The sequence below is a fragment of the Leptopilina boulardi genome, unplaced genomic scaffold (assembly GCF_019393585.1).
Source record: "Leptopilina boulardi isolate dan_hultmark-lab unplaced genomic scaffold, ZJU_Lbou_2.1 LbouV2_362, whole genome shotgun sequence".
NCBI lineage: Eukaryota > Metazoa > Arthropoda > Insecta > Hymenoptera > Figitidae > Leptopilina > Leptopilina boulardi.
The window spans coordinates 3,810,788-3,838,589 of NW_026137932.1; the positions used below are offsets into that span (position 1 = coordinate 3,810,788).

A 27,802-nucleotide genomic window follows, 5' to 3' on the forward strand; every position below is an offset into this window, starting at 1 on the left:
TTTTTTTTTATTTGTACCAAAGAATACAGCCGTAGAGAAACGGTGAATTTGAGCGAAACCTGATCAAATTCGCTTAGAGATTGATTGAGCTAATTCGCCAAGGAGGTGATTTTTAATAGATTTTTTAATTATTAAATTAAATTATGATTTTTACCCCTTACGCGCAGATTTTTGGTGACTCCTTGCGCATACACATGAATAAATACACACACACAGACACAAAAAGAGGAGAAGTGCTAAGTAAAAAGTGGGATGTTTGTTACTTTTGTTCCTTCCGGTACCGACTCGTTCATATTAGAATGAAGCCTGACTGTACGTCGCAAACCTTAAACCAAGTAACTTCCGAACTCTGGGTGTTAGTGAAAATCAGCTGATTTTTGCACGTGTCGTATACTGTGCATTGTACATAAAAAATTCGTCACTAACCATTTCGTTTACTTATTTCTTATCAATGAAGATAACAATAAAAGAGTGCAAAAAATCAATATTTTTAAATGATGCCTACTTTTTGTGGCAATTATATTTTTTAGTATATTACATAAAGTTGATGCAAAAAGACATTTAAATAGCAATAACAATAGAAATAGAATCAAATTTTTAATTATAATTAATTTATTTTTTTTTCTTTAAATATAAAATAGAAATGTGTATTTTATTTATTTATCGTAATCCAGAAGCTGATACGAATTCTTTTCGATTAATTATCGTCGCGAATCGAGATGAAATGCTTAATCGTCCAGCAAAACCTGCACATTATTGGGAAAAACATCCTCATTGTCTTGGAGGTACATTTTTATAATTATTTAAAAAAAAATAATAATAATTTTATTACACTTTTTTTTTTATTTATTTATTTAACCAATGATACTATAAGTGTTAAATAAGTGTAAAAATTTTGAATTTGAAATTTTTAACATTAATTATTAAATTAATTAATATTTCGAAAATAAAAATTAATGCTACCTCAAAAGTTTAACAATCAAATTATAATGACTTGAAAAATATTCATGATTTTTTTTCATTTTTGATGCTTCAAAATAAGGGAGAACAATATATTTCAAAAATTAAAAAAAAATTTTATTTTTTAAACAATTTCTTGAACGCATGATTATGTTGTAAAAATCATTAGTTAGAATTTTCATTTTATGGAATTTCATTTGTTATAATTATTTTTGAGTCGAATTTTTAATTTCTTCGAATTAGTATTTTGCAGAATTTTTCATCCAAACGATTTTCTATATTAGAAAATTTTTATATAATCTAAAATTCAGTTCACAGAATTTTTATTTGTTTGAAATTTTATTTGCTCGAATTTTCATTCAACATAATAGGCATTTTAAAGAACTTTTACAGGATAAAATTTCATTGCATAGAATTTTCATTTAATTCTTTCAGATGAATTTTCATTTGTTTGAATTATTATTTGATATAATTTCCATATAAACGATTTTTCATACTACAGAATTTTTACTTCACCGAAAAATCATTTAACTGAATTTCTAATTGATAGAATTTTCATTTGTCCGAAATTGCCAATGACCGAACAATCAATCGATTTTGGCGCGATTTTTAAAATCAACCAAATCCAAAATTATCTAAAAAATTGTAATTGGTTGATTTTGAAAATCGCGCCGAAATCGATTGTTTGTTCGGCCATTTGCAATTTTTGACAAATGAAAATTTTATCAATTAGAAATTCTGTTAAGATTATGTGGGCAAAGGACGTTTTTGTGGTTTGAAACTTTCTCTAAAATAAAAAATTATTTCGGGTTAAAATTTTAGAAAGAAGATTTCGTTTGGTGCAAGAAATCTCGCTGTTCTTTACATTTACTATGACATAACGCAAAAATAATGAAAATAAAGCAATAAATAGGAAAATAATGTATTACAGCATAGTTCATTCAGCGGCCACTTGCTCGAATTAGCGCTGTTTACTCGAACGTCTGTGTATGCGCCACTATGTTTTCATTTTTGTTTAAAAATGCCACTTTTTAAACTTCATTTTTTTATAATTTAACATAAAATGATGTATTTTTAAGAGAAGAGCGAGATTCCTTGAACCCAAATCTTATTATCCCTCAAAATTTTAGACAAAAATCTTTTTTCATTTTAGAGTAAGACGTACACTACCATAATACATTTTTCCATACTAGGTCACATGGGAGGTTCCCAAGTACCCTTAAGGCCAGGTCCAAGTCGTGTCAGCTGTTCCATTGAAACTTCAAAGGAACAGCTGACTCGACTTGGACCTGGCCTTAAGTGGGCAAAGGATGTTTTTTTGTGGTTTGAAACTTTTTTCTGAAATAAAAAATGATTTCGGGTTAAAATTTTAAAGAAATGATTTACTGTTTACTGGAGCACTGACACACTCAAGCAAAGTCTGTGTATACGCCGCCATGTTTGTTTTTATTTTTGTTTAAAAATGCCACTTTTTAAACTTCATTTTTTTAATAATTTAACACAAAAATATGTTTTTTCAGGAAAACAACGATGTGCATTCTATACCCAAATCTATCAATCTTAAAAATTTTACGCCAAAATATTTTTTTTTTTGTATGACTTAAATATTGTCAATTAACGGTGTTCCGTAATGGCTAGTTATCCTGAGTTTGTGGGTGTTTTCGACGTCGACGCTCTGAGTGTTCTGAAAGTGTTAAGTGGTTCTCAACCAATATTAAAAATTATGATTAGCCATAACTTATTATGATTGGCTAAAGCATGCTAAAAGTGAGATGTTTGTGATACGGGCTGCAGTTTTAATTGATGTGCACAAAAAAGGGTGTGTTATTTGCATGCTTTATTTGAAATTGGATGCGTTCGGGCTGTGCTCGTGCTCTGGTTTCTCAATCTTGTTTAATAAACCGAGCGTATTTTCTGAGTGCGAAAGTAAATAACGGAAAATTTTCAAAAATGGCAAATTTAAACCCTGAAGTCAATTACGTTAACGCTATAGGAATTGTACAAAATCTTGTTAAAATATAAATAAAAAATAAATAAAATAAATAAATAAAAAATATAAATATTACATTAAAATTAATACTTACCCGTATCAACGTTCGTTACGTCGCATGAAATGCGACCATTATTTTTGAATAATGTTTTATTGTTCTTTAAAAGTAAATCATTTAAAATTATTCTTTCCTCCATGATGCAACAGCGTGGTCTTCACCGGTCTTGAAAACGTAATGAGAAGATTGCATTGGATTAGGTTAGGTTAAATACACTAAAATAATAAAATGTGGTTGAGAACCTTTTCGAGCTCTCAGAGCGCTCAGAGTGTCAACGTCGAAAACACCCTGTGTACTTTCATTTGCCTCCAAGAAATTAAAATCTGGGGCAGCACCCGACGGCTACAAAAAAATTTCTTATTTTACTTCCTGACGTCGTTTATCGTAATGAATTTTCAATTTCTTGTGCGTAAATGAAAGTACAACATTTCAGGATAACTGGTATTTTTTTCGATTTTTTTGTTTCAATCCGAGTTGAGAGAAATATTCTTTTTAAATTAAATGCACCTACGAGGAGCCAATTTTTAAAAGACAACCACTGTTTGCCATTGCGGAACACCATTAACTGCTTTTAATAAACAAAAATGCATAACCTCAAATTTAGAATTTATATTAAATTTTAAATTTATTTTATATTAAAAATCTGAATTTAAGGTTATGTTTTTGTTTATTAACAGCAGTTAATTGGCAATATCTAAGTCATAAAAGATACACGACTTTACACTACACTACACGCTCATTACAAATTTTTTAATCTATTGTAGACGCAGCCTAAATGATTTTTAGGTTAGGCTGCGTCTACAATAGATTAAAAAATGTGTAACGATCGTGTAGTGTAGTGTAAAGTCGTGTATCTTGTATGACTTAGAATATTGCAAATTAACTGCTGTTAATAAACAAAAACATAACCTCAAATTCAGATTTTTAATATTAATTTAATTATTAATTTGGCGCGATTTTTTAAATCAACCAATCAAAAATTATCCATAAAATTGTGATTGGTTGATTTTAAAAATCGCACCGATATCGATTGTTTGTTCGGCCATTTGCGAATTCGGACAAATGAAAATTCTATCAATGAGAAATTCTTTTAAATGATTTTTCGGTTAATTAAAAATTCTGTAGTATGAAAAATCGGTTATATGGAAATTATATGAAATAATAATTCAAAGAAATGAAAATTCATCTTAAATAATAAAATGAAAATTCTACCAAATAAAATTTCTTTAAAATACCTATTATGTTAAATGAAAATTCGGACAAATAAAAATTCTGTGCGAAGTGAATTTTCGGTTTTATAAAAATTCTGTAATATAGAAAATCGTTTTGATAAAATTTCTGCAGAATACTAATTCAAACAAATAAAAATTCGTCTCCAAATTAATTATGACAAATGAAATTGCATAAAATAAAAATACGACGTTTTAAGAATTTTATCAAAATAAAAATTTGTGCAAATAAAAATTCGATGAATTAGAAATTTCGACATTAGTAACATGAAATTCTGTTAAGGCTAGGTGCAACTCGTCAATTGTAAACAAACATGAAAATGTACGTAATTATTGACAAATTTGTCAATAAAATTTTGTCAACAATAAAAATTGTTCTTTCTCTATGTGAAAATGGAAAATTCAGTTATAAAACTACAGCCTGACACCGTATTTGACTAATAATATGAATAATAATTATAATAAAATGAAAATTCCACTGAAACAACAATTTTCTCAAGGTTACGAAAAAAAACCATTAGTTTAACGACTAAGAAAATTATAAGATTTGAAATCGGTCTTTTTGGTCATATTTGATTTATTACTATATTATAATTTTTCCTACGTTACGAACTGGAATCTGTTCATCTTTAAGGCTAAACATTTCATACAAAATACCACACTAAATAATTTTTCAATCAAAATAGTTTAAATAAATATAATAAATATCTCTCAATAATCATACTGCATAAAAATAACATACCAACGATTACTCAAAAATTAAAAAAGATATTTATTATATTTAAATTTTTTTGATTGAAAAATTATTTAATGTGATATTTTGTTTAAATTTTCAGCCCTGAAGTTGAAATGGTTTCAGTTCGAAATATAGGCAAAATTGTTATATAATAATAAATTAAGTATGATTAATTAAATAATAAAAAAAATTTAGTTTAGTAACAAAAACAGTCATACAACATTTTTTTTATTATAATAATCACAAGTTTATTTTTTGACCTAACCTGAAACAATTATTACGGTATTGCGCATTTACGCATGAAGGCTTACTATTGGTTATCCAATGTTTCATGAAACTAATGAAATTTACATCCATGAAACTTTCAAATGAAAGTTTCAATCTTTCAATGAAACGTTTCACGACTCACAAGTCACAAACCTATCTAAGGCACGGACGAAGTAGACCTGAATGGGAGAAATAGTGTGGGAAGGGGTAAAAGACCTAGTCTCTGTCCTCTGGTGGGGGTATAATTTCAATTTCCAAGATGGGACCGTCCAATCGCTCAACTCTTTCTCCCACCTAGGTTCACAACGTCCGTGCGTTAGATATACTCAAATGGTTTTTTTCGTAACCTTGAGAAAATTGTTGTTTAAATGTAATTTTCATTTTATTGAAATTATTAATATTATTCATATTATACACAGCCACACAAAAAAAGTTTTGATCTGGGGGTCTGACTATGCCTACTTTATGTTTTTTAGGTCGCTGAATCCGAATTCGGGGTCCGTTTTACCCCATCAGATCAGGATTTTGAGATAACCTCAAAAAACCAATATGGCGGACACTTTTTCGAAAAATTCATCAGATTCGCCTGAAACTCATTACTCGGGAGTTTTTGGGTTCGCTGATTACGAATTTGAAGTCAGTTTTAAAAAATCCAATATGGCGGATCCAATATGGCGGACTTTTTCTAAAAAATCGTTCGGATTTGCTTGAAACTCTCTACTCGGGGGTTTTTGGGGTCACTGAAAATGAATCCGGAGTCAGTTATTCAAAATTCAAAATGGCGGATGCAACATGGCGGACAAATATTTAAAATCACTGGAAACTACTTACTTCAGACGAATATATATGTGGCTGTGTTATTAGTCAAATACGGTGTCAGGCTGTAGTTATATAAATGAATTTTCCATTTTCACATAGAAAAAGAACAATTTTTATTTTCTATTAAAAAAAAAGGCTGTCGCAAATTTTTATCAATAATTACGTACATTTTTATGTTTATTTACATTTGACGAGTTGCACGTGGCCTTAAATGAAAATTCTGTTAAATTAATATTGGATTATAATTTGGAATTTTTTTCAATAAAAATTTGAATAAAGAGAAAATTTATAAAAAATAAAAAATTTTGTCAAAAATTATGTATCTAAAAATTAGGAACAGATATGGAACCTGGCAAAGAAGGAGGAACATGGTTAGCATTATCAACAAAAGGACAAGCAGGTGCAGTTTTGACATTATGTGGCGAAGCAAAACCAGAAACACCAAAAGAAAGTCGTGGATTTTTAGTTTCCAATTATGTCACATCGAATGAATCGAGTGAAACTTATTTAAACGAATTATATCGAATTGATCAAGGAACTGAGAAATATAATCCATTTACTCTTGTTATTATCGATTTAGTGTATGTATTTAAAAAAAAAAAAAGAAACCCAGTAGAATTTAAAAGAAAAATTAGTTTCATAAATTTTAATTTAATTAATATGCAAAAATTTTTCATATTAAATTGAAATAAATAAATTTTTAGAAAAATATTAATATGTAGAATTTATTTTTTTAAAACTTTAATGTAAAAAAATAAAATTTCTATTAAAAATTTAAATAAAATTTTTAATTTAAATAAAATTTAAATTTAATTTCTATTTAAAATAGAAACGCCAAAGTAAGATGGTTTAGCAGTCCTTCGCATATGAAAGCACCACAGACAAGTGATGAGAAAATTTTCGGATTTGGAAATAGTCAATTCGATAAACCCTATAAAAAAGTACAATATGGAAAAAAAAAATTTGAAGAACTCGTAAAAAATGCTTCAATAAACAATCAAAATGAATTAATTGAAAAACTATTGGAATTTCTCAAATGTTCCCAAAGGTAAAAAAAAAAGAACAAGAAAATAATTATTTCCATGAAAAAATTAACTTTTTTTTTCATTTTATATTACAATTTTAAATTACTTTAAATAATTAAACTAAAAAAAAAAAATTCTTTTTTCAGACATTTACCGGATGAAGAATTACTCAAAAGAAGTCCAGAATATTATCCAGCACTCAGTTCAATATTTGTTAATTCTGAAACAAAAACTTATGGCACAAGGACACATACAATTTTATTGGTCGATGGCTCTAATAAAATAACATTTATCGAAGAAACATTGATGCCTGATGAAAGTTGGAAAACTCAAAAATTTGAAACATTTCTTCAATGAAAAAAAAGAATAATTCTCTCAATAAGTGTTCTTAACAAATCTTGTCGTATTAATAGAAATAAAAATAAAAATAATATTCATTTGATATGAAAAAAATATATTATATTCTATGAAAAAATGTGTTGAAAAAAAATAAAATTTATATATATATCGTTTGTTGAATTACAAAAATGAATCATTTGTATTGTCATCTTCCACATTTATTTCTTCATCAGAGGTATCTGATTCAATATCTGGTAATTCTTCTTCGCCAAGAATTTCAGAAAGATTTGATTCTGTACCATCGGTAATTCCATCTAAATCCACTAAACTCGATGATTCATCCGTCGATGACTAAATAATAAAAAAAAAGAATTATTTAAATTTTTTTTTTTTAATTTTATAATTAACATTAATTTACAAAGATTTTGAACTATCATGGATTTTGGAACGAGGCACAGTGGGACAAAAGTTTAATATTATCGTCTTGAAATTCTATCAGGCCAGGTCCAAGTGAGGCAGCGCCATCTACATTGATACTAAAATTTTGGAAAATTTTCAACAGCCTTTTCTTGAAAACAAGAAGGTAAAATGCTTTTTCCTTTATGGATAATTGATTATTGGCAAGATATACACCAGCTAAAACTTTTTTTGAGTTAAAATAATAAAAAAAATTTCATGTCAATAAATTAAATATGAGCACTTTTTTCACAAAAACTGTAACTGTACTTTCTCAGAAATTACAATCAAAAATGCAATTTCCATTTGGAAAATTAATAAACGCTAAAAAATGCACCAGCTAAGATTTACCAATCACGAAAATAACAAAAAAAAGTTTTTTAACATAACACATTTTACTCATTATAACAGCCGTTTGGCAGGTTATATATGTCTCCAGACGTTTCGCAGTTTGGCCGAAAGGAGGAGATTGGCGCTGTTGCTAACCACCTGAAATACATAATCTACCAAAGGGCTGTCACAATCAGTAAAGCAGTATCAATATGTTAAATATTTAATAAAATTTTTTTTTTGTTATTTTCGTGATTGGTAAATCTTAGGTCGTGCATTTTTTAGCGTTTATTAATTTTCCAAATGGAAATTGCATTTTTGATTGTAATTTCTGAGAAAGTACTGTTACAGTTTTTGTGAAAAAAGTGCTCATATTTAATTTATTGACATGAAATTTTTTTTATTATTTCAACTCAAAAAAAGTTTTAGCTGGTGTATATCTTGCCAATAATTAATTATCCATAAAGGAAAAAGCATTTTACCTTCTTATTTTCAAGAAAAGACTGTTGAAAATTTTCCAAAATTTTAGTATCAATGTAGATGGCGCTGCCTCACTTGGACCTGGCCATAACCGATTTTAACCCTCTAATTCCGAGGGTATTTAAAAGTTATCATTAAATTTTTGGGACGTATGATTATGTTCTAAAAATCATTAGTTATAATTTTCATTTTATGGAATTTCATTTGTCATAATTATTTTTGAGCCGAATTTATATTTTTTCGAATTAGTATTTTGCAGAATTTTCATCAAAAACGATTTTCTATATTACAAAATTTTTATATAACCAAAAATTTACTTCACAGAATTTTTATCGAATTTTCATTTAACATAATAGACATTTTAAAGAATTTTTATTTGGTAGAATTTCATTGCATAGAATTTTCATTTTATTCTTTCAGATGAATTTTCATTTGTTCGAATTATTATTTGATAGAATTTCCATATAACCGATTTTTCATACTACAGAATTTTTACTTAACCGAAAAATCATTTAACATAATTTCTAATTGATAGCATATTTTTATTTATCCGAAATTGCCAATGACCGAACAATCAATCGATTTGGGCGCGATTTTTAAAATCAACCAATCAAAAATTATCCATAAAATTGTGATTGGTTGATTTTAAAAATCGCACCGAAACCGATTGTTTGTTCGGCCATTTGCAATTTCGGACAAATGAACATTCTATCAATTAGAAATTCTGTTAAATGATTTTTCGGTTAAGTAAAAATTCTACAGTATAAAAAATCGGTTATATGGAAATTATATGAAATAATATAATTCGAACAAATGAAAATTCATCTGAAAAAATAAAATGAAAATTCTATGCAATAATATTCTACCCAATAAAAATTCTTTTTTAAAATGCCTATATTAGAAATTAGGCATATGGATAGAATGAGACATGACTTTAAGATTAGGACAATTTATTTGACAATATAATCGCTAAGCGATACTACAAGTATGAATGCTTGTAGCGAACTAGTTTTTTGAAACTGTAACTCGAATAATACATATTATGAACTTTATAGTTCTTACACATATTATGTTAAATCAAAATTCGAGCAAATAAAATTTTTGACAAATAAAAATTTTTTGAAGTGAATTTTCGGTTATATAAAAATTCTGTAATATAGAAAATCGTTTTGATGAAAATTCTACAAAATAATAATTTAAACAAATGAAAATTCGGCTCAAAAATAATTATGACAAATGAAATTCGATAAAATGAAAATTCTAACTAATGATTTTTAGAACATAATCATGCGTCCCAATTGCTGCACAATCGACGCTTTATAGATAGATTGATAGATTGTTAAGATTTCAAAAACTTTGAGTTCAAAGTGGAATATTTAAAAAAAAAATTGTAATTTCTAAATAATGACATTTGTTTGAATTTGAAAAATTACCAATGAAAAGGAAAAGCAATTGCGAGAAAAGTTTAATATTTGTAGAATTTCGAATTTGAAGTATTGAAAAAAAAAATTAATAAAAAAAAAGAAGCCTTAATACTCAATAAACAAAAATTCATACCTGCGATTGTATTGGCACTCCGTCGATTCCTTTTTTAGTTAAATTTCCTAATTTAAAGAATTTTAATGAATCATTGAATGCCATAAATCCCTTCATACGACAAATAAATTGATCGTATAATGATTTAATACTGGGAAAGAATTTTGTCATTGTTGTATCCTGTTGATGAACACCAGTACAATAAACTCCATGTAAAAATCTTGTAGATTCTAGAAAAGTTAATATTGAATCTATTAATAAGCTGTAGAAAATGAAAAAAAATCTTATATTTAAACTATAAAAAGTTCTCTATATTATATGATTAGAAAAAACGCAAAAACATAGCTGAATTATTATTCCTATAATCTCAAAATTCAAAAAAATTCATAAAACTCGTTATTTAGGGGGTTTCCGGGGTAGCTGATTAGAAATTTCACATCAGATTTTCAAAATTCAAAATGTTAATTCAAATAAAGCATTGTTAAATTAAATGAATTTTTTTCTTGAAATAAATAAATAGATATATAGTAAATAAATAAATACTTTGAAAATAGTTGATAATATTCATGACTTCCTGAGGATGATATCTAAGATTATATTCCATAAGTTCAATTCCCTGATTGAGTAACAGTCGCATAATTATTATCAGATATCTCACTGAAAGTATGAGAATTGTTCTTATATTCAATAATCTGCTGATATCAACAATTGTTGACACTATCTTGCCAGCAGTTTCCCATGTTGCTAATTTTGTCGTACAACTGAAAAATTTAATAAATATTCAATTTTCTTATATCCATCATAAATATTAATTAGTATTTTTCTTTTTTTTTTGTAAAAAACGTACGGAAGATTAGAATCACGTAAATCAATCTTAATCCCTTTAATAAGACCCTCGAGAATTTTTTTGAAAAGTAGGGGAAAATTGCTTTTATTAATTGATGGTAAATTTCGCAAGCAATCTGAAGCTTTTTCCAATAATTCAACATCGTCCTTTAGCCAATCAACAACTTCTTTCACTTTTTTCAATGGTGATGGTTCATTGTCAATCCAAGTTTTAAGCAATCCAGCAATTGCATTACGATACAAACTTCCTGTTTGTTTATCCAGCCAATTTTTCGATCGTAGAAAATCGTATGCCATTGTAGCTGGAAATTTAATTCATACTTTATTATAATTAACAAATAAATCAGTTATAGTTAAATAAATAAAAAATTTAACTAGTATAAAATTTATTTATCATTAAAAAAAAAGTGTTTTCTTTCAATCAAAGAAACTAAATTTTCTTTTGAAATTATTGAAACACTGATAATTAATTAATTGTTACATTTTTCCTGAAAATATTGACAATTTTTCAATATTACGATTTTTATAATTGATTTTCATAATATTTAAATATTTTAATAATAAACTGATAATAATATATAGTATTTTAGTAATATAATATTTAATATAATATATAATATTTTAATATTACCATGTGCTTCTTTATTTTCATTTTCAAAAACTTTTGAATGTTTCATTAGAGTTCCACAAACATTAGAAATATTAAAAGCAAGAACAATTGATCGACCTTCAGCGATTTCACGCATTTGGTCAAAAAATCTGTAAGCTTCAGCAACAAGATCTTTTCTTGATATTTGAGTTGTATTCATTCCTCTAGTTTGTGTTGCTATTTTACTAAGTCCCGCTGAAACAAATTTTTTCAATTAAATTTTGCATTTTATTTCATTATTATTATTATTATTACTATTATTATTCACTTTTTTACAAAATACGTCTTTTTTGGTATGCAATACAGATCTTCAGATCTTCTATATTTCAATTATTTAACAAATTTTTAACTAAAATTTTTCTCCAAATTAATTATTCTTTTGTAATAATTTTAATGAAATTCATTACAAATTCAATTACCTTAAATTATTTTGCAATTAAAAATTTTATGAAATTCAACAATTGTTTACAATTAAGAAAAAAAATCAAATAAAATTACTAAAAAAATTCAATTTCAAAACCTTTTTAAAATTTAATTATTTTTAAAAAATTTCATCTAAAACTTTTTGAAATTTGATAATTTCAATTCTAATTTTTTTTTGAATATAATTATTTTTTATGATTTTTATAATATTCTTCGGAAATTCAAAATTCAACCATTTTTTACAATTAAAAAAAAAAAAAATAAAATGAAATTTACCAAAAATTTCAATTTAAAACCTTTTAAAATTTAAATATGTATTTTCAAATTTTTTCATCAAAACTTTTTTTGAAATTTCATAATTTCAATTCTAACTCTTCCAAAATTAAATTATTTTTAATGATTTTTAAAAATTCGAAAATTTATTTTTTTTCCATTAAAAATTTTTGTGAAATTCAACAATTTTTTACAATTTAAAAAAAATCAAATAAAATTACCAAAAATTTCAATGTAAAACCTTTTTTTCCAATTTTTCAATTAGAAAATTTTAAATTTCAATTACTGTCTTTAATTGTTAATAAATTCTTCATCAAAAAATTACAATTAAAAATCACTTGAAGTTCAATTAATTTCAAAAATCAAAATTGTAAATCTTTTGAAAATTTAATTACTTTTAAAAAATGTTATCTAAAATTATTTTGATAAATTATTTTCAATTTTGTAAAATTTAATTATTGTCTAAAATTTAAGAAAATCTTTTGAAATTTAATTATTTCTAAAAAATTCAACTACAACTCTTCCAAAGTTTGATTATTTTGAATAATTTTAATATTTTAATATTTTAATTAATTTAAAACTATTAATTTGAAAAATAATATTAATTAAATTGTAGATATTTAAAATATAGAAATAAAAATTTTATAATTATATAATTTACTTAATTCAAATATTTTTATTATTATTTTTTTTTTTTTTGTTAATAAATAAATAAATTAAAAAAGCAACTTTTCACACGCGAGTATAGTTTGCTAGTAATAATAAGAATAATAAAATAAATTTAATGATTAATTTTTTTATATAAATTTAAATAAAGTAAATAAAATTTTATAAATAAATTAAAATTGTAAAAAAAATAAACTGACTTTGAACAAGTTCACTATGCTTTGCAGTATTATGTAATTCCTTGCAGCTGAAAATTTGATTTATCAATTGCAACAAAAGAATAAGTGCTTCTCTCATTTGACAATCTTCAATTTCATTTTCTTTTACTTCATTGGCAATATCCTGTAATTTATTGCATATTTCCGGCAATAAATGGATTAAATCGCGTATTAATAAATCCGAAGTATTATTCTCAAGCATTCCCAATAATTCTTTTACAACAAAACAAACTTGAGCAATAGACACAGCCTGCGATGATGTTTGAGTCAAAGTCATATCCATTTTAATGTTCAAAAGATGAACTACCTGATAAAAAATTTATTTAAAAATTTAAAAAAATATTTTAATATTCTCACAGTTCATTTGTAAGTCAACATTTTTTAAAATTATGGAAAAAATTCTTAATTATAATAATAAAATAAATAATAAAAGAAAAATAAATAAATAAATAATGAAAAAAAAATAAAATAAAAACCTTTATGTCCAATTTACGGAAATAAGTGGGATTTTTCGATACAAGAAGTGAGCCCAAATCAAAAGTTTCCCATTCAGGATTTGCAAGTACAAGCGATTTATCGGCTTTTTTTCCCTTTTTCGTTGATTTTTTTTCTATTTTAACAAAAGGCTTAACGGGAAAATAATGAAAATATGCCTGTGGTGGTTCATAACGAGTATCATGCATCGAGAGTGCCATTTGAAATTCACCTTGCATTTTCATTAAATCGTCAAGACGCTTTAATATTCTTCTCTGCATTTGAGAATCTTCATCACTTATAAAACCACTTATCACTTCTCTAAACCTTCAAAGAAATGGTAACACAAATATTTTAAATTAAATATAAAGGAAAATTAAAAAAAAATCAAACTTTAATTGAAATTAAAGTTTCACTGTACAATCGAAGGTATAAATAAAAAAATAAGAAAAAAATATAAATCAAAGAATCGGTTATAATTTTTTAAAACTAGAAATTATTTTTTTTTTTTTGTTAATTCAAAATAATAAAATTTCAAATTTAATATTCAGGATAAATTGCAATAAAATTTAAAGTTAAATCAACAATTATTGCAAAGTAATAAAAAAAAAATTATAAAGTTAATAAAAATTTTCAAAATTAAACTCACCAATTTATACAATAAAGCATATAATCAAGATTTTTTGATTCTGGCTCTTCAAGATTTCTTGGTACAATTATCGCTGCACCCAAAAGTGCATTAATATCATTAAGATTATCAGCGAGTCTTGCATTACACATTCTTATTAATCTAAATAAAATAGGCACAATTCCACCAAATTTTCCATCGCCAAAGGAAATTATTATTTCCGTTGGCATATTACGCGGTGGATTTAATCCAAATTTCACTTCCATATTATCCCTGTAATTATTATTTTTAAATACAATTTAATAAATATAATCATTACTTTTAATCGTACTTTATAAAATACATTTAAAAAGAAACAAATTATAAACCTCTCTGATGGATTTGCCTCAATGTATTCATTAAATGCGTCTTCGAAATAACTTGAAATTACTCTAAGAAATTCAGTATCAATATTTTCAGTTTCAGACACGACTATACTCATTCGATCATAAAATAAAGCTTGCGATCTGCGACATAATTTTATTCCCAACGTCACTCTTTCTGTAAAATTGGAGAATTTTTTTTTTTTTCTATTAATTCATGTTTTGCACTTTTTAGTTAATAAAATGAAGGCCTCGGATTTTACGACTTTTTCTGACTTTTTTCTACTTATTTTAATAAGATGCGACTTTTTTGATTTTTTTACATTTTGTTATTTTACAAAATTTTAAAACAAATTACGTCTTTTTTTTAGTAAACAATGCAAATCTTCTTTATATCAATTATTTTACAAATTTTTAATTAAAATTTTTTTATGAAATTCAACAATTGTTTACAATTAATAAAAAAAACAAATAAAATTACCAAAAATTTAATTATTTTTAAAATTTTACACAGGGTTGCCACGGGTCAGAGAAATCATTGAAAAGTCAGGGAATTTAATGAAAAATATTGGAAAAATTTCAAATTTCTAAAAATAATTATAAAAATAAATTTTAAAAATTGAAAAATTATAATTTTTTAAATTTCCAATTCAAATTTTTGTTTCTAAAAATTATTGTCTTATATTTTTATAATTCTAGGCCTCGAATCGACTATTGAAAGGAAAAAAAAATCATTTTAGTCGATTTACATTACAAAAAAAGTCTAAAAAGTCAATTTTTTAATTTTCAATAAATTTAATTGATGGATAAATAATTTTTATTATTATTAACAATTTGTTATTAGAAATTAAATAAAATTTATTAATTCCTAAATAAGAATATTTCACAGATATATATTTTCAAGAATTTTTCTTTTTAAACCACCAAATTAAACTGAGACAAATTTTTTAAGATTTCAATTAAGTTTAAGAACAAATTTTCAAAAATAATTTAAAGTTACATTAAAAAAAAAAAGAAAATTTTTCAAGTCTGATTTATTTGAATTCAGAATTTCGGAAAATGTTTTAAATAACTAAATTTTCGAAGAATTTCATTGAAATATTATTGAAAAAAAAAATTAATTTTAAATGACAAATTTGTGAAATAATTGAATTTCCGAAGATTTTTAATTAAAATTTTAAAAATAATTGAAAATGGAACAGATTGATTTAAAATTAATAGAAATAATTGAATTTCAAAAGATTTTCAATTGAAAATTTTTATAAATTTGAATTAATGAAATTTTTTATACAAATTTCAGACAATAATTGAATTTTAGAGAATTTTCAACTAAAATATGTTCTAAATAATTCATATTTTAATGGAGTTAGAGCTAAGATTTTTAGAAATAATTGCAATTTTTGAAATTAAAAAAAAATTATAATTTTGTTGTAAATATAAACATTAATTGAAAAACGATTTAAATAATTGAATTTTGGAAAAATTGGATTAAAACTGTTGAAATAATTAATTAAACAAAGAATTATGTAGATAAAAATTTGGGAACAAAATTTTCAATTGAATTAACATTTAAATAATTATTCAATTACTAATTGAATTTAAAAGAGTCGTAGTTAAAATTTTTTTGGAAGTAATTAAATTTCAGAAGATTTTAAATTTCATAAATTTTCATTGAAAATTTTTTTTACAAACTTTAAAGAATAATTGAATTTTACAGTATTTTTAATAAGAAAACTTTTTATTACCCTGAATTGTTGAAAAACTGTATTAAAGTAATTAAAAAAATTAATTTAGCGAAGAATTTTAAACAAAATTTTTAGAAATAATTGAATTATAGAGAATTTTCAATTAAAATTTTAATAAACTTGAATTATTGAAAGTTTTTAAAAATTTTATAAACAAAAATTAAATTTTAAAAAATTTATTAATTAAAAAACGTTTTATGTGATTGAATTTTTGAAGAACTTGATTAAAGTTACAAGAAATAATTAATTTAAAAAAGAGATTGAAATTAAAATTTTTAGGAATAATTGAATTTTGGAAGAACAATAGTTAAAATTTTTGGAACTAATTGAATTTCAGGAGATTTTTAATTAAAATTTTCGTAAATTATAATTTCTGTAAATATTTTATAAACTTTAAATAATAATTAAACTTTGGAGTATTTCGAATTGAAATATGTTTTAAATAATTTAATTTTCGAAAATCTTGATTAAAATTATTAAAATTAAATTATTCAACAATTTCAATTTTAGATACAAAATTTAGAAATAATTGTATTTTAGAAGAGTTCGACTTAAAATTTTTAGAAATAATAATTGAATTTCAGGAGATTATTAATTGAAACTTTCATTTTGAATTGGTGAAATCTTCGATTCTGAAATATTCAAAATAAATTTTCTTAAAAATATTCCTGTAGAATTATTCTTATTAAGGAATTTAAAAAATGGATTTAATATCTAATAACATTAATTATTATTTATAGTAAAATATTTATTAACTAATTAAATTTAATTAAAATAAAAAAATTGACTTTTTTTTTAATGTAAATCAACTAAAACGACTTTTTTTGCTCCTTAAAGTCGATCCGAGGCCTGTAAATAAAAAGTAGCTTTCGGGTTTTTAAAAAAAAGTAGGAAAAAGTAGCAGTGAAAAATTGTTTTTGCACTTACAAGAACAATTATCTAATTATTTAAAATATTAAATTTTTTATAGTACTTTTTTGAAATAGTAAATTTTTAGTTTTATTAGGGAAAGACAGAAAAAAGTCAGTAAATTATGAAACAAATATGTGAAAGAAAAAAAAATTAAACATTTCCATAACTTACCAAAAAGATTTAATGCATCTTTACACGTTTCTTCTTTACTTGCAAAATGTTTAATTGCCATACAAGCACTTAAGACACCTTTACATTTTGTTCTAAAAAAAAAATAGAAAAGTAATTTAAACTCTAATTTGTTAAAAAAAACTCCCTAGAAAATAAAAATTGTGCAAAAATACACATTAGAAATTGACTTACATTGGTTTTGAACTGGCAATTTGTTTTGACATTAAAATACTCATATCATCGGATAATGATTCAGAAATTGAACTCGATTGAATGCACAGACCATGAAGAACATCACTTAAAATTGCTGCACTTTCCAAATCTAAATTATCAACTTTTTCTAATAAAATTTTCAATGTATGACAATGTGAATGTAAATATTTTCGTCTTTCATCGTCGTCAATCATTTTACTAAGAATTGTAAATGCTTTTTTTGCCGTTGAATTATCATAACCAACAAGTTGTAAAATTTTATCCAACACTTGCCGTTGTTTATAATTTTCCGTTTGACTCATAAATATCAAGACAAACCATTCAATTCCAAGTTCTGCATAGACACGATCGTCTGATTTTACAAGATTACTCGCTAATGTTAATGCACTTGATTGTAAATCACGTCCTACCTGAATTTAATAAAACTTTAATCCCATCTCTCTACGAAACATCAAATCATTTTCAAAATTCTAAATCAATTTTTATATTCTCATCATAAATGAGAAAGTATTCATTTTTTTTTTTTTTTTTTTTTTTTTTTAAATGTATAGAGTTTTTCATGTAGGTATTATTTTTAAATATTAAAATTTTTCAAGTGAAAGTCATCTGAAATTTTATTGTTGTAAAAAATTAACTATTAATATTCTAAAATTTAATTATATATAAACAAAATTTTAAAATTAAAATTTAGTGCCAATTTATTTTGGAAAAATTTTTTGATAAAAATATTCTCTAAAACTTAAATATTGTATCTATTTAAATAAAATTTTTCAGAAATAAAATAATTAAAAATAAAATATTGACGAAAATACTTCAATATTATGCGAATATTATGCTTCAACTTATCAAATTATGTGACGTATGAATATATATTGTAAAATAAATTTGTTATAATTATCATATGATCGAATTTTCATTTACATGATTGACACAAGAATAATATTTTATTTTTTCCTGCTCTTTTCCCTGATTTCAAGTCAAAATTAAAATTTTTTTCCTGACTTTAATGAAAATATTTCAAAAGGTTTTTAATAACAGGCACGACTATTTCGACTTTTTTTCTATTTTTTTAAAATTGAATTATAAAAAAAAATTTATTAACTCGAATTGTTTGGAGAATCAATTATTTTCAGTTAATTTAAAACAAATTCTTCGAAAATACATATAATTTAAAACAGTTTTCAATTGAAAATTCACTAAAATTCAATTATTGTCTAAAGTTTAAAAAAAAAATTTCACCAATTCAAAATGAAAGTTTCAATTAATAATCTCCTAAAATTCAATTATTATTTCTGAAAATTTTAAGTCGAACTCTTCTAAAATACAATTATTTCTAAATTTTCTATCTAAAATTGAAATTGTTGAATAATTTAATTGAATAATTAATACAATTTACGAAAATTTTAATCAAAAATCTCCAGAAATTCAATTAGTTCCAAAAATTTTAACTATTGTTCTTCCAAAATTCAATTATTCCTAAAAATTTTAATTTCAACTTCTTTTTTAAATTAATTATTTCTTGTAACTTTAATCAAATTTTTCAAAAATTCAATCACATAAAACGTTTTTTAATTATTAACTTTTTAAAATTTAATTTTTGTTTATAAAATTTTTAAAAACTTTCAATAATTCAAGTTTATTAAAATTTTAATTGAAAATTCTCTATAATTCAATTATTTCTAAAAATTTTGTTTAAAATTCTTCGCTAAATTAATTTTTTTAATTACTTTAATACAGTTTTCCAACAATTCAGGGTAATAAAAAGTTTTCTTATTAAAAATACTGTAAAATTCTATTATTCTTTAAAGTTTGTGAAAAAAATTTATTCAATGAAAATTTATGAAAGTTTCAATTTAAAATCTTCTGAAATTTAATTACTTCCAAAAAAATTTTAACTCCAACTCTTTCAAATTCAATTAGTAATTGAATAATTATTTGAATGTTAATTCAATTGAAAATTTTGTTCCCAAATTTTTATCTACATAATTATTTGTTTAATTAATTATTTCAACAGTTTTAATCCAATTTTTCCAAAATTCAATTATTTAAATGGTTTTTCAATTAATGTTTATATTTACAACAAAATTATAATTTTTTTTAATTTCAAAAAATGCAATTATTTTTAAAAATCTTAACTCTAACTCCATTAAAATTAAATTATTTAGAACATATTTTAGTTGAAAATTCTCTAAAATTCAATTATTGTCTGAAATGTGTAAAAAAAATTTATTAATTCAAATTCATTAAAGTTTCAATTGAAAATCTTCGGAAATTCAATTATTTCTAATAATTTTAAATCAATCTGTTCCATTTTCAATTATTTTTAAAATTTTAATTAAAAATCTTCGGAAATTCAATTATTTCACAAATTTCTGATTTTAAATTAATTTTTTTTTCAATAATATTTCAATGAAATTCTTCGAAAATTTAGTTATTTAAAACATTTTCCGAAATTCTGAATTTAAATAATTTGCATAAATCAGACTAGAAAAATTTTCTTTTTTTTTTAATGTAACTTTAAATTATTTTTGAAAATTTGTTCTGAAACTAAATTGAAATCTTGAAAATTTGTCTCAGTTTAATTCAGTGGTTTAAAATAAAAAATTCTTGAGAATATTTCTGTGAAACATTTTTAGGTATTGAGGAATTAATAACTTTTATTTAATTTCTAAAAACAAATTGTTAATAATAATAAATTATTTATCAACCAATTAAATTTATTGAAAATAAAAAAATGGACTTTTTAGACTTTTTTTATGACTTTTTTTTCCTTTCAAAAGTCGATTCGAGGCCTAGAATTATAAAAATGTAAGACAATAATTTTTAGAAGCAAAAGTTTGAATTGAAAATTTCAAAAATTATATTTTTAGTAATATTTTTAAAAATTTGATATTTTTCCAGTACTTTTCATAAAATTCCCTGATTACCCTGACCCGTGGCAACCCCGATTTATCAATTTTTTTTTTTTTTTATTAAAATAGAATTCACATTTAACAAAAATGAATAAAATTCGAAAATGTTAAGAAAAAACACAAAATATTGTCTGGAAGTCAGAAAAAATTAGAATGAAAATTCTGTGTCAACCCTGTAGAAGTAAATTTGGGATAATTCAATTCTCTCAATTGAAAATTTTAACAAATTAATTTTAAAACTTATTGAATGTGCCTAAAGTCTTGAACGTTGAAATAAACGAAAAATTTGTTTACTACTTTTTAAACTTCAAATTTTATTATAAAATATTGTTATTGCAAAAATTCTCTCTGGAAATTGTTACATATTACGTAAAGGAAATACCAATTTTTTTTTTTTTTTTTTTTTTTTTTATATTTAGTTCATTTTTGCAACTAAAGATGGTGTCTTATGAAAAAATTGAAATGTGTTTGGACATGATTTATCATTTCTTTTTTAATAATTAGATATATATATATATTTTAAATACATACCTCGACATATTCCCTGTAGAAAGTTTTAAATGAACTCAATCTATAATATCCAGAGCGAATATGTTGTTTGAGTATTGATTCGGCAATTTTTTGCGTTGAACCACCAGAATCAAATAAAACGAGTAAATAAATTATATCCATTGGTTTTTGTTCATCATATGTTGTTTTAAGAACATTTGCAGTTGCATGAACAACTTTTTTAAATGCTTTCATTGCCTGTTTAATTATTTGAACCGTTTCCATTTGATTTGCGTAACATTCTTCAAGTTTTGTATTTGGCAATGGCTCCAAATGAACTGTGCGCAATATTTTTAAAAATTCTTCCGCTGGCCTCTCCTCATTACAATTGCGCAAGATAAATCTAAATGGGGAAAAAAAATTATATATTTTTACAAAAAAAAAAAGAAGAGAATAAAATTTAAAAAAGATAATAATAATTATTTCAAAGAAATAAGAATTTTGGAAATATTTTGATTTTTTTTCTTTTACCTGCTAATGGCGGGAACATTATTAGGATCAGCTGTTTCGAGCATATCAATAAGTTTACTTCTTAAATCTTCAAATTGCATTTTACCAAAGGAAAAAGTTGAAAGTGTATCAAGAATGACATTTATTAATTCTGGCCAACGTTCAAGTAATGTTAAAAGAATTTCCGAGATTTCATGATGTTGAGAATCAATGACAATATCAGGTAGAAAGACAATTAATTCTTTTTGAAACCAAACTGGAGTTGCTTCAATGAGTTCTCTAATTTTTGTTGTCAACGATTCGGGATCGACAATAAATTCTAAGAATCTTATTTGTTGTATTATTGTGAATGCCCAAGGTACGCTTTCTGCGTCAGTTCTAACAAAAAAAAAAATAATAATAATTTTCAAAAACAAAAACAGAATTAAATAAATAAATAAAGAAAAATAAGAAAAAAGATAAAATTAAATTAATAACTAATTTTTATAATTTTAATAAATAAATGAAATTTTTTTTTAAATAATAATTTAATTATTGAAAACTTGGTTAATATATCACCTTAAAAAACAGAAGTAAAAGTATTAAAAATAATTTAAAGGTAACACATACGCTTCAAGAATAACTTCGTTTAATTTTTGTAGAAGATGTTCTAATAATGGTTTTTGTATCTCGGCAATTTGTAATAAAAGTTTAATTAACGATGTATTATACCAACTGGGAAAAGGTTGTCCATCATGAATAACCTTTAAATCTTGTGTTGCTTTCTTTAAATTATTATCATTATCAATAAAATCTTTCCAACCCTCTGAAATTTCTTCTTTATTATATCCCCTTTGTAGTAATTTTTTCATATTAATTTTTATATCATTTGGATCTCCGTCTGGAATGTGATTTAAAAGGAAAAAAAAATTTAAAAACTTTAAAACCAATTTATTTAATTATTCAAATTTAATAAATATTAAATTAAATCATTTAATCATTTCTGAGAAAAAAAAATTTATTTAAAAATTTTTAAATTTTGAATTATTTTGAAAACTTTTTTATTTTTCCTAACAAAATTTTTAGTTGATAAATAATAATTCTTCAATTTTTCTGAGTTAAAAAATTGTTTTTTGAATTTACATTTGAATTAACTTTAGAAATTGTAAATTTTTAAACGTTTAGTTTATTTGGAGTAAAATAAAGTTTAGTTTATTTAAAGTAAATAAATTGTCGAAGAAGTTAAAGTTTCAAAAGATTATCAGTTAAATTTCCACCAATCAAAAATTAATAAAATATGTTATGTTAAATTCTCAATAATATTGAAAATAAAAATTGTCATTTGAAAAAAGCAAGAAGAAATTATATTATTTAAAAAAAAAAAATGAAACTCACTTATTTGATGAGGTGCTTCTCCCTTTATTAATGTAACACGTGAATCAGCTAAAAATGCAATAAATTTATTTCTCGTTTGAATTGGTCCTGGTGTTAAAAATTCCAATTCATTTCTCACTGGTCGTACGGGAGAAAATAAACTGCTAATTTTATTTACCTCATCGTTTCTAAAATAATTTATATATTATATGTAATAAAAATATAAAATATATTTGTATAAGAATATATTTCTGTAAAAATATATATTTATATAAAAATATATTTTTTATAAAATTTATTTACTATAAAATATATTATAAATAAAGGTATAATATAAAAAAAGAGAAAAAAAAATAACCTGGTAGAAGAGAAAATATTCCCCCTTATTGGACTGATATCATCATCGTTTGCAAGTAATCTTCGTTTTGCTTTTTTTGAATTTGATTCTTCATTATCGTTATTTTTATCATTTGGAGTTCTAAGAGAGAAATTTCCTCGTTTTTTTGATGATGACGAACCACTACTGAAAATATTTTGATCAGAATCACTACCACCATTTTTTGATGGTGTTGTGAGTTCTCGTTCTATTCGTTTTTTTGCTGATTCATTACTTTCTTTTATTCCTAAAACTTGTCTCACTGGTGACATTTCATCATCACTTTGAGTTAATTGCCTCTCAAATTCTGATGTATTTGGACTTACAGAAGATGTCGTTGGTTTTGGACTTGGATTTTTTACTGGCGTCTTTTGAGATGGAATACTAAAATAAAAAGTTAATTTATAATAATATATAATATTGAAAAGAAAATTTTAAAGAAAAATCAACGAATTTTAGAAATTAAAAATTAAAATTTTTGAAAATAATTGAATTCAAGTGATTTTTTAATTGAAATTTTTTTTTGGCGATTTCTGTTGCTGAAGAATTTATTAAAAATTCAATGCTTTCAGATAATTGAATTTTCGAAGAAATTTATATAAATTATTAAAAAATAATTAAATTTCGGAAGCGTTATAATTGAAATTATTAAATTTCAAAAAATTTAAGATGTAAAATTCTAAAAATAATTAAATTTTAAAAGGCTGGCCTCGGATCGACTTTAAGGCACAAAAAAAGTCGCTTTAGTCAATTTAGATTCCAAAAAAAAGCAAATAAAATCGATTTTTTTTATTAATAAAATTTAAATGATTAATCAATATTTTGCTTTAAATAACTAATGTTATTAGATATTAAATTCATTTTATTAATTCTTTAATGAGAATAATTATATAAATATATATATAATATATATAAAGCAGATTTTCTAGTACATCGAATTTCAAATTAATACAATTTCAATTTAACGGAATTTATCCCAAGAAAAATTGAATTTCAAGGTAATTGAAGAATTTATTAGAAATTACAGACAAAAAGTGTACTTAAAAATCTTTTTAATTGCAAAATGCTTTCAGATAATTGAATTTTCGAAGAATATTATAAAAATCATTAAAAATAATTGAAGCTTTTAAATTGAAATTTTTGGAAATAATTGAATTTCAAAAGATTATGTTAAATTTCAGACAATAATTATTATAATAATAGAAATTTCTAATGATTTCTGTTGAAGAAGAATATATTATAGAAATTACATAAAAAAAATTAAATTTCAAAAGTTTTTAATTGAAAAATGCTTTCAGATACTTAATTAAATTTTCAAAGAATATTATAAAAATCATTAAAAATAATTGAAATTTTTGCAAATAATAAAATTTTAAGTGATTTTAAATTAAAAATTTTAAGTAATTTTATTTGCTAATTTTTTTTTTAAATTATAAACAATTATTTTTCATAAAAAATTTAATTGAAAAATAGGTTAAAATAATTGAATTTATGATGAATTTCATTAAAATTATTAAAAATAATTAATTTTGTGAAAAATTTTAGTTCAAAATTTGTTAAATAATTGAAATAAAGAAGATCTGAAGAAGATTTCCATTTTATACTAAAAAAAAACGTATTTTATTTAAAAATTTTGTAAAAAAAAATGTCGAAAAAGTCGCATTTTATTAAAATAAGTCGAAAAAAGTTGTATTTTTGAAAAAAAAAACGGAAATAGTCGAAAAAGTCGTATAATCCGAGGCCTAGAAATTCTTTTAAAATTGAATTTTAGTTAAATGTAAATTGAAAATTTTGCATAATATAAAATCCACTTTATACAATTTTGCTAAATAGAAATTCGATTATTTAATATTCGTGACAGTCAAAAATTTTTATAAGTTAAATTTGGATATTAGCATTAAATAATAAATTATTCGTATTAATGAATAATTTACTTTATTTGAAGTTGAAACCTATAAAATAAAATTGTATCAAATAATTTTTATTTATATTAAAAAACCAAATATTTCATTGAAAAAAATTAATTAATTGTTATCCAAGTTTAAAAAATCATTTATTAGATTCAATAAATAGTAGTAAATAATTATTTACTTAATGAATATAAAATATATCACATGCTTAATAATTGAGTGTGAATTCCAACTTTTTAATTTGGATTTCCTTTGAAAAAAAAGTAAAAAAAATTTTGAAACTAATAGTTCCTTAAATTTTTTCATAAAAAATTCCAGAAAATTAAAGAAATTCTATGATTTTTCCCTGACTTTCCTGACCGTTAGACACTCTGGAATTTCAAAAAATTGTGTTTAATTTCAGACAATAATTGTAATAAGAGAAATTTTTAGGGATTTCTGTTAATGAAGAATTTATTAGAAATCACATAAAAAAATTTAATTCTAAAAGTTTTTAATTGAAAAATGCTTTTAGATACTTGAATTTTCAAAGAATATTATAAAAATCATTAAAAATAATTGAAATTTTTGCAAATAATTAAATTTCAAGTGATTTTGTATTAAAATTTTTTAGTAATTTTATTACGTTACATTTTATTTTATTAAAATTATTAAAAATCCGAGACTGAAAGTTTTTAAATTGAAATTTTTAGTAATTTTATTTTATTTTTTTAAATAGTAAACAATATTGTTGAATTTTGTAAAATTTTTGATTGAAAAATAATTTAAGATAATTGAATTTGAAATAGAAATTTTATTAAAATTTTTAAAAATAATTAATTTAGAGAAAAATTTGTTAAATAATTGAAATAAAAAATATATAAAGTAGACGTATTTTGTTTAAAAATTTTACAAAAATTTTCTTCAAATATTCGAAAAAGTTGCATCTTATTTAAAAAAAAAAAAAAAAAAGTAGAAAAAAGTCGTATTTTCAAAAAAATTGTATAATCCGAGGTCTGTATTAATCTAAAAAAAAAACAATTTTTCTATCGCTTGGCAGCACTATTTTAAATTAACAAATTAATATTTCTAATTTTTAAAAATTATCTAATTCGTTGAAAATATAAACAATTTTTCTGAACAAATAGAAATTAATTAAACTTCTCCCTTGATTTTTCAAAAAAAAAATTTTTTTTCCCCCTTACTCGTAAAAAAAAAACTAATATAATTCCCAAAAATATTAATTAATATCAAATAAATTAAAAATATAATTTAATAAATACAAATAAAATATTAATATTAAAAAAAATGAAAAACAAAAAAAAAGAGTGAAAATAAAAGAAATCTTACCTTTTTTCTTGACTTTTAATAATTGGCAATTTTGAAATGGAAGTAGATGTTGATTTTTCTGGATTTTTTTTACTCATACTTAAAAATTTGCTCATCACCGAAGGTGTTCGAATTGAACTTTGTGAAGCACAATCCGATAATACACTTGGTGGTCTATTTCCATGAATTGATTCCTGATTTTCTTCCGATTGATCATTTCGTCTTTTTTTCGATGTCGAATCTAACATTATTGAAATTTGCGATGATTTATTATCATCATTATCATCATTATTATTATCGCGCTCGTGTTTTCTTTTAGTCGATGGAATAACTTGACGAAAACTTGACGATGTTGATGATTGTGTACGCATTGAAATTTGACTTCCACTTTGTTCATCATTTCTGCCGGTTGTTTTTAAACCTAACCTACTTAACATTGCATTATTCGATTTTATTTTTCTTCTATCCATTTTTTTTTTCTTTTTAATAACGACACAAAATTTAACACTTGATAGAATTATTTGTAAACATTGAATGAAATTTAGTAATATTTGAAGAAATAAACAAATAATAAACACGTTTCAACAGGTGTGATTTTTTTATATACTTATAACTGGGGAATTAATATTTAACCTCTTTTTATGAACAAAATAATTATAAAATAACTATATTAATTAATACTAGAGACGTTAAAAAATTTATATAAAACACATAATGATGCAATTATTGGTAAAAATGTTTTTTAAATATAAAAAAAAAGATTCAAATATCACGAAAACAAAATACTTTGTTGATATATATATAGGAAAACATAAACATTGAAAATCAGGGATGGGTTCGTAGTAATAATAAAGTACGTGAGGTACAAGATCTGAAATGTGAAACTACAGTAAAACATAGCCTAAAGGTGCTTATATACCTCAAATTTCGATCAGATGAACATTATTTCTGGACCGTGAAAATGCGTGAAAAGTCATTTTCACGGCGGGTATTTTTGAATTGTTTTATACAAAAAATGTTTTTTTAAGAAATATAATATTAAATAATTGTTTTAATATGTAAGAACACTTTAAAATAGTGATAAAGAGATGATTTGATTAAAAAATTTAGCAAATTTTGCTTTAAAACGTTTTCTGCTA

General features: G+C 23.0%; 3 protein-coding genes across 3 annotated transcripts in view; 1 reads left to right on the forward strand and 2 right to left on the reverse strand.

Annotated features, from left to right (window-relative positions):
- LOC127286477 (uncharacterized) overlaps positions 1 to 3,684 on the reverse strand; it is a 71,646-nt gene extending 67,962 nt beyond the window's left edge. Inside the window, exon 1 of the mRNA XM_051312911.1 lies at positions 3,045 to 3,684. The gene's annotated coding sequence lies outside the window, so the exon portion shown is untranslated. The remainder of the gene's footprint in view (positions 1 to 3,044) is intronic.
- Positions 283 to 7,596, forward strand: LOC127286478 (transport and Golgi organization protein 2). Its single transcript, XM_051312912.1, has 4 exons — positions 283 to 785; positions 6,394 to 6,640; positions 6,889 to 7,107; positions 7,231 to 7,596. The coding sequence occupies exons 1-4, from the start codon at positions 644 to 646 to the stop codon at positions 7,439 to 7,441; spliced, it is 819 nt and encodes a 272-aa protein (XP_051168869.1). The 5' UTR covers positions 283 to 643; the 3' UTR covers positions 7,442 to 7,596.
- Positions 7,518 to 27,454, reverse strand: LOC127286476 (Fanconi anemia group D2 protein-like). Its single transcript, XM_051312906.1, has 17 exons — positions 26,685 to 27,454; positions 23,428 to 23,829; positions 23,091 to 23,257; positions 22,326 to 22,596; positions 21,738 to 22,094; positions 21,249 to 21,609; positions 17,785 to 18,215; positions 17,593 to 17,684; positions 14,771 to 14,942; positions 14,424 to 14,675; positions 13,777 to 14,101; positions 13,283 to 13,607; positions 11,703 to 11,915; positions 11,073 to 11,373; positions 10,769 to 10,986; positions 10,247 to 10,455; positions 7,518 to 7,774 (listed from the first exon to the last, which is right to left on the reverse strand). Exons 1-17 carry the CDS (start codon positions 27,131 to 27,133, stop codon positions 7,604 to 7,606), a joined length of 4,716 nt encoding a protein of 1,571 aa, XP_051168863.1. The 5' UTR covers positions 27,134 to 27,454; the 3' UTR covers positions 7,518 to 7,603.
- Between the last annotated feature and the right edge of the window lie 348 nt (positions 27,455 to 27,802).

Bases quoted from the DNA above. Each gene is read 5' to 3' on its own strand.
- LOC127286478 (XM_051312912.1), top strand. From the start codon at position 644: ATGTGTATTTTATTTATTTATCGTAATCCAGAAGCTGATACGAATTCT. The intron at 6,641-6,888 runs GTATGTATTTAA...TATTTAAAATAG, and splicing joins CTTGTTATTATCGATTTAGT to AAACGCCAAAGTAAGATGGT. The intron at 7,108-7,230 runs GTAAAAAAAAAA...TTCTTTTTTCAG, and splicing joins TTTCTCAAATGTTCCCAAAG to ACATTTACCGGATGAAGAAT.
- LOC127286476 (XM_051312906.1), bottom strand. From the start codon at position 27,133: ATGGATAGAAGAAAAATAAAATCGAATAATGCAATGTTAAGTAGGTTA. The intron at 11,374-11,702 runs GTAATATTAAAA...TTAAATTTCCAG, and splicing joins TGAAAATAAAGAAGCACATG to CTACAATGGCATACGATTTT. The intron at 10,987-11,072 runs GTACGTTTTTTA...TAAATTTTTCAG, and splicing joins TTACGTGATTCTAATCTTCC to TTGTACGACAAAATTAGCAA.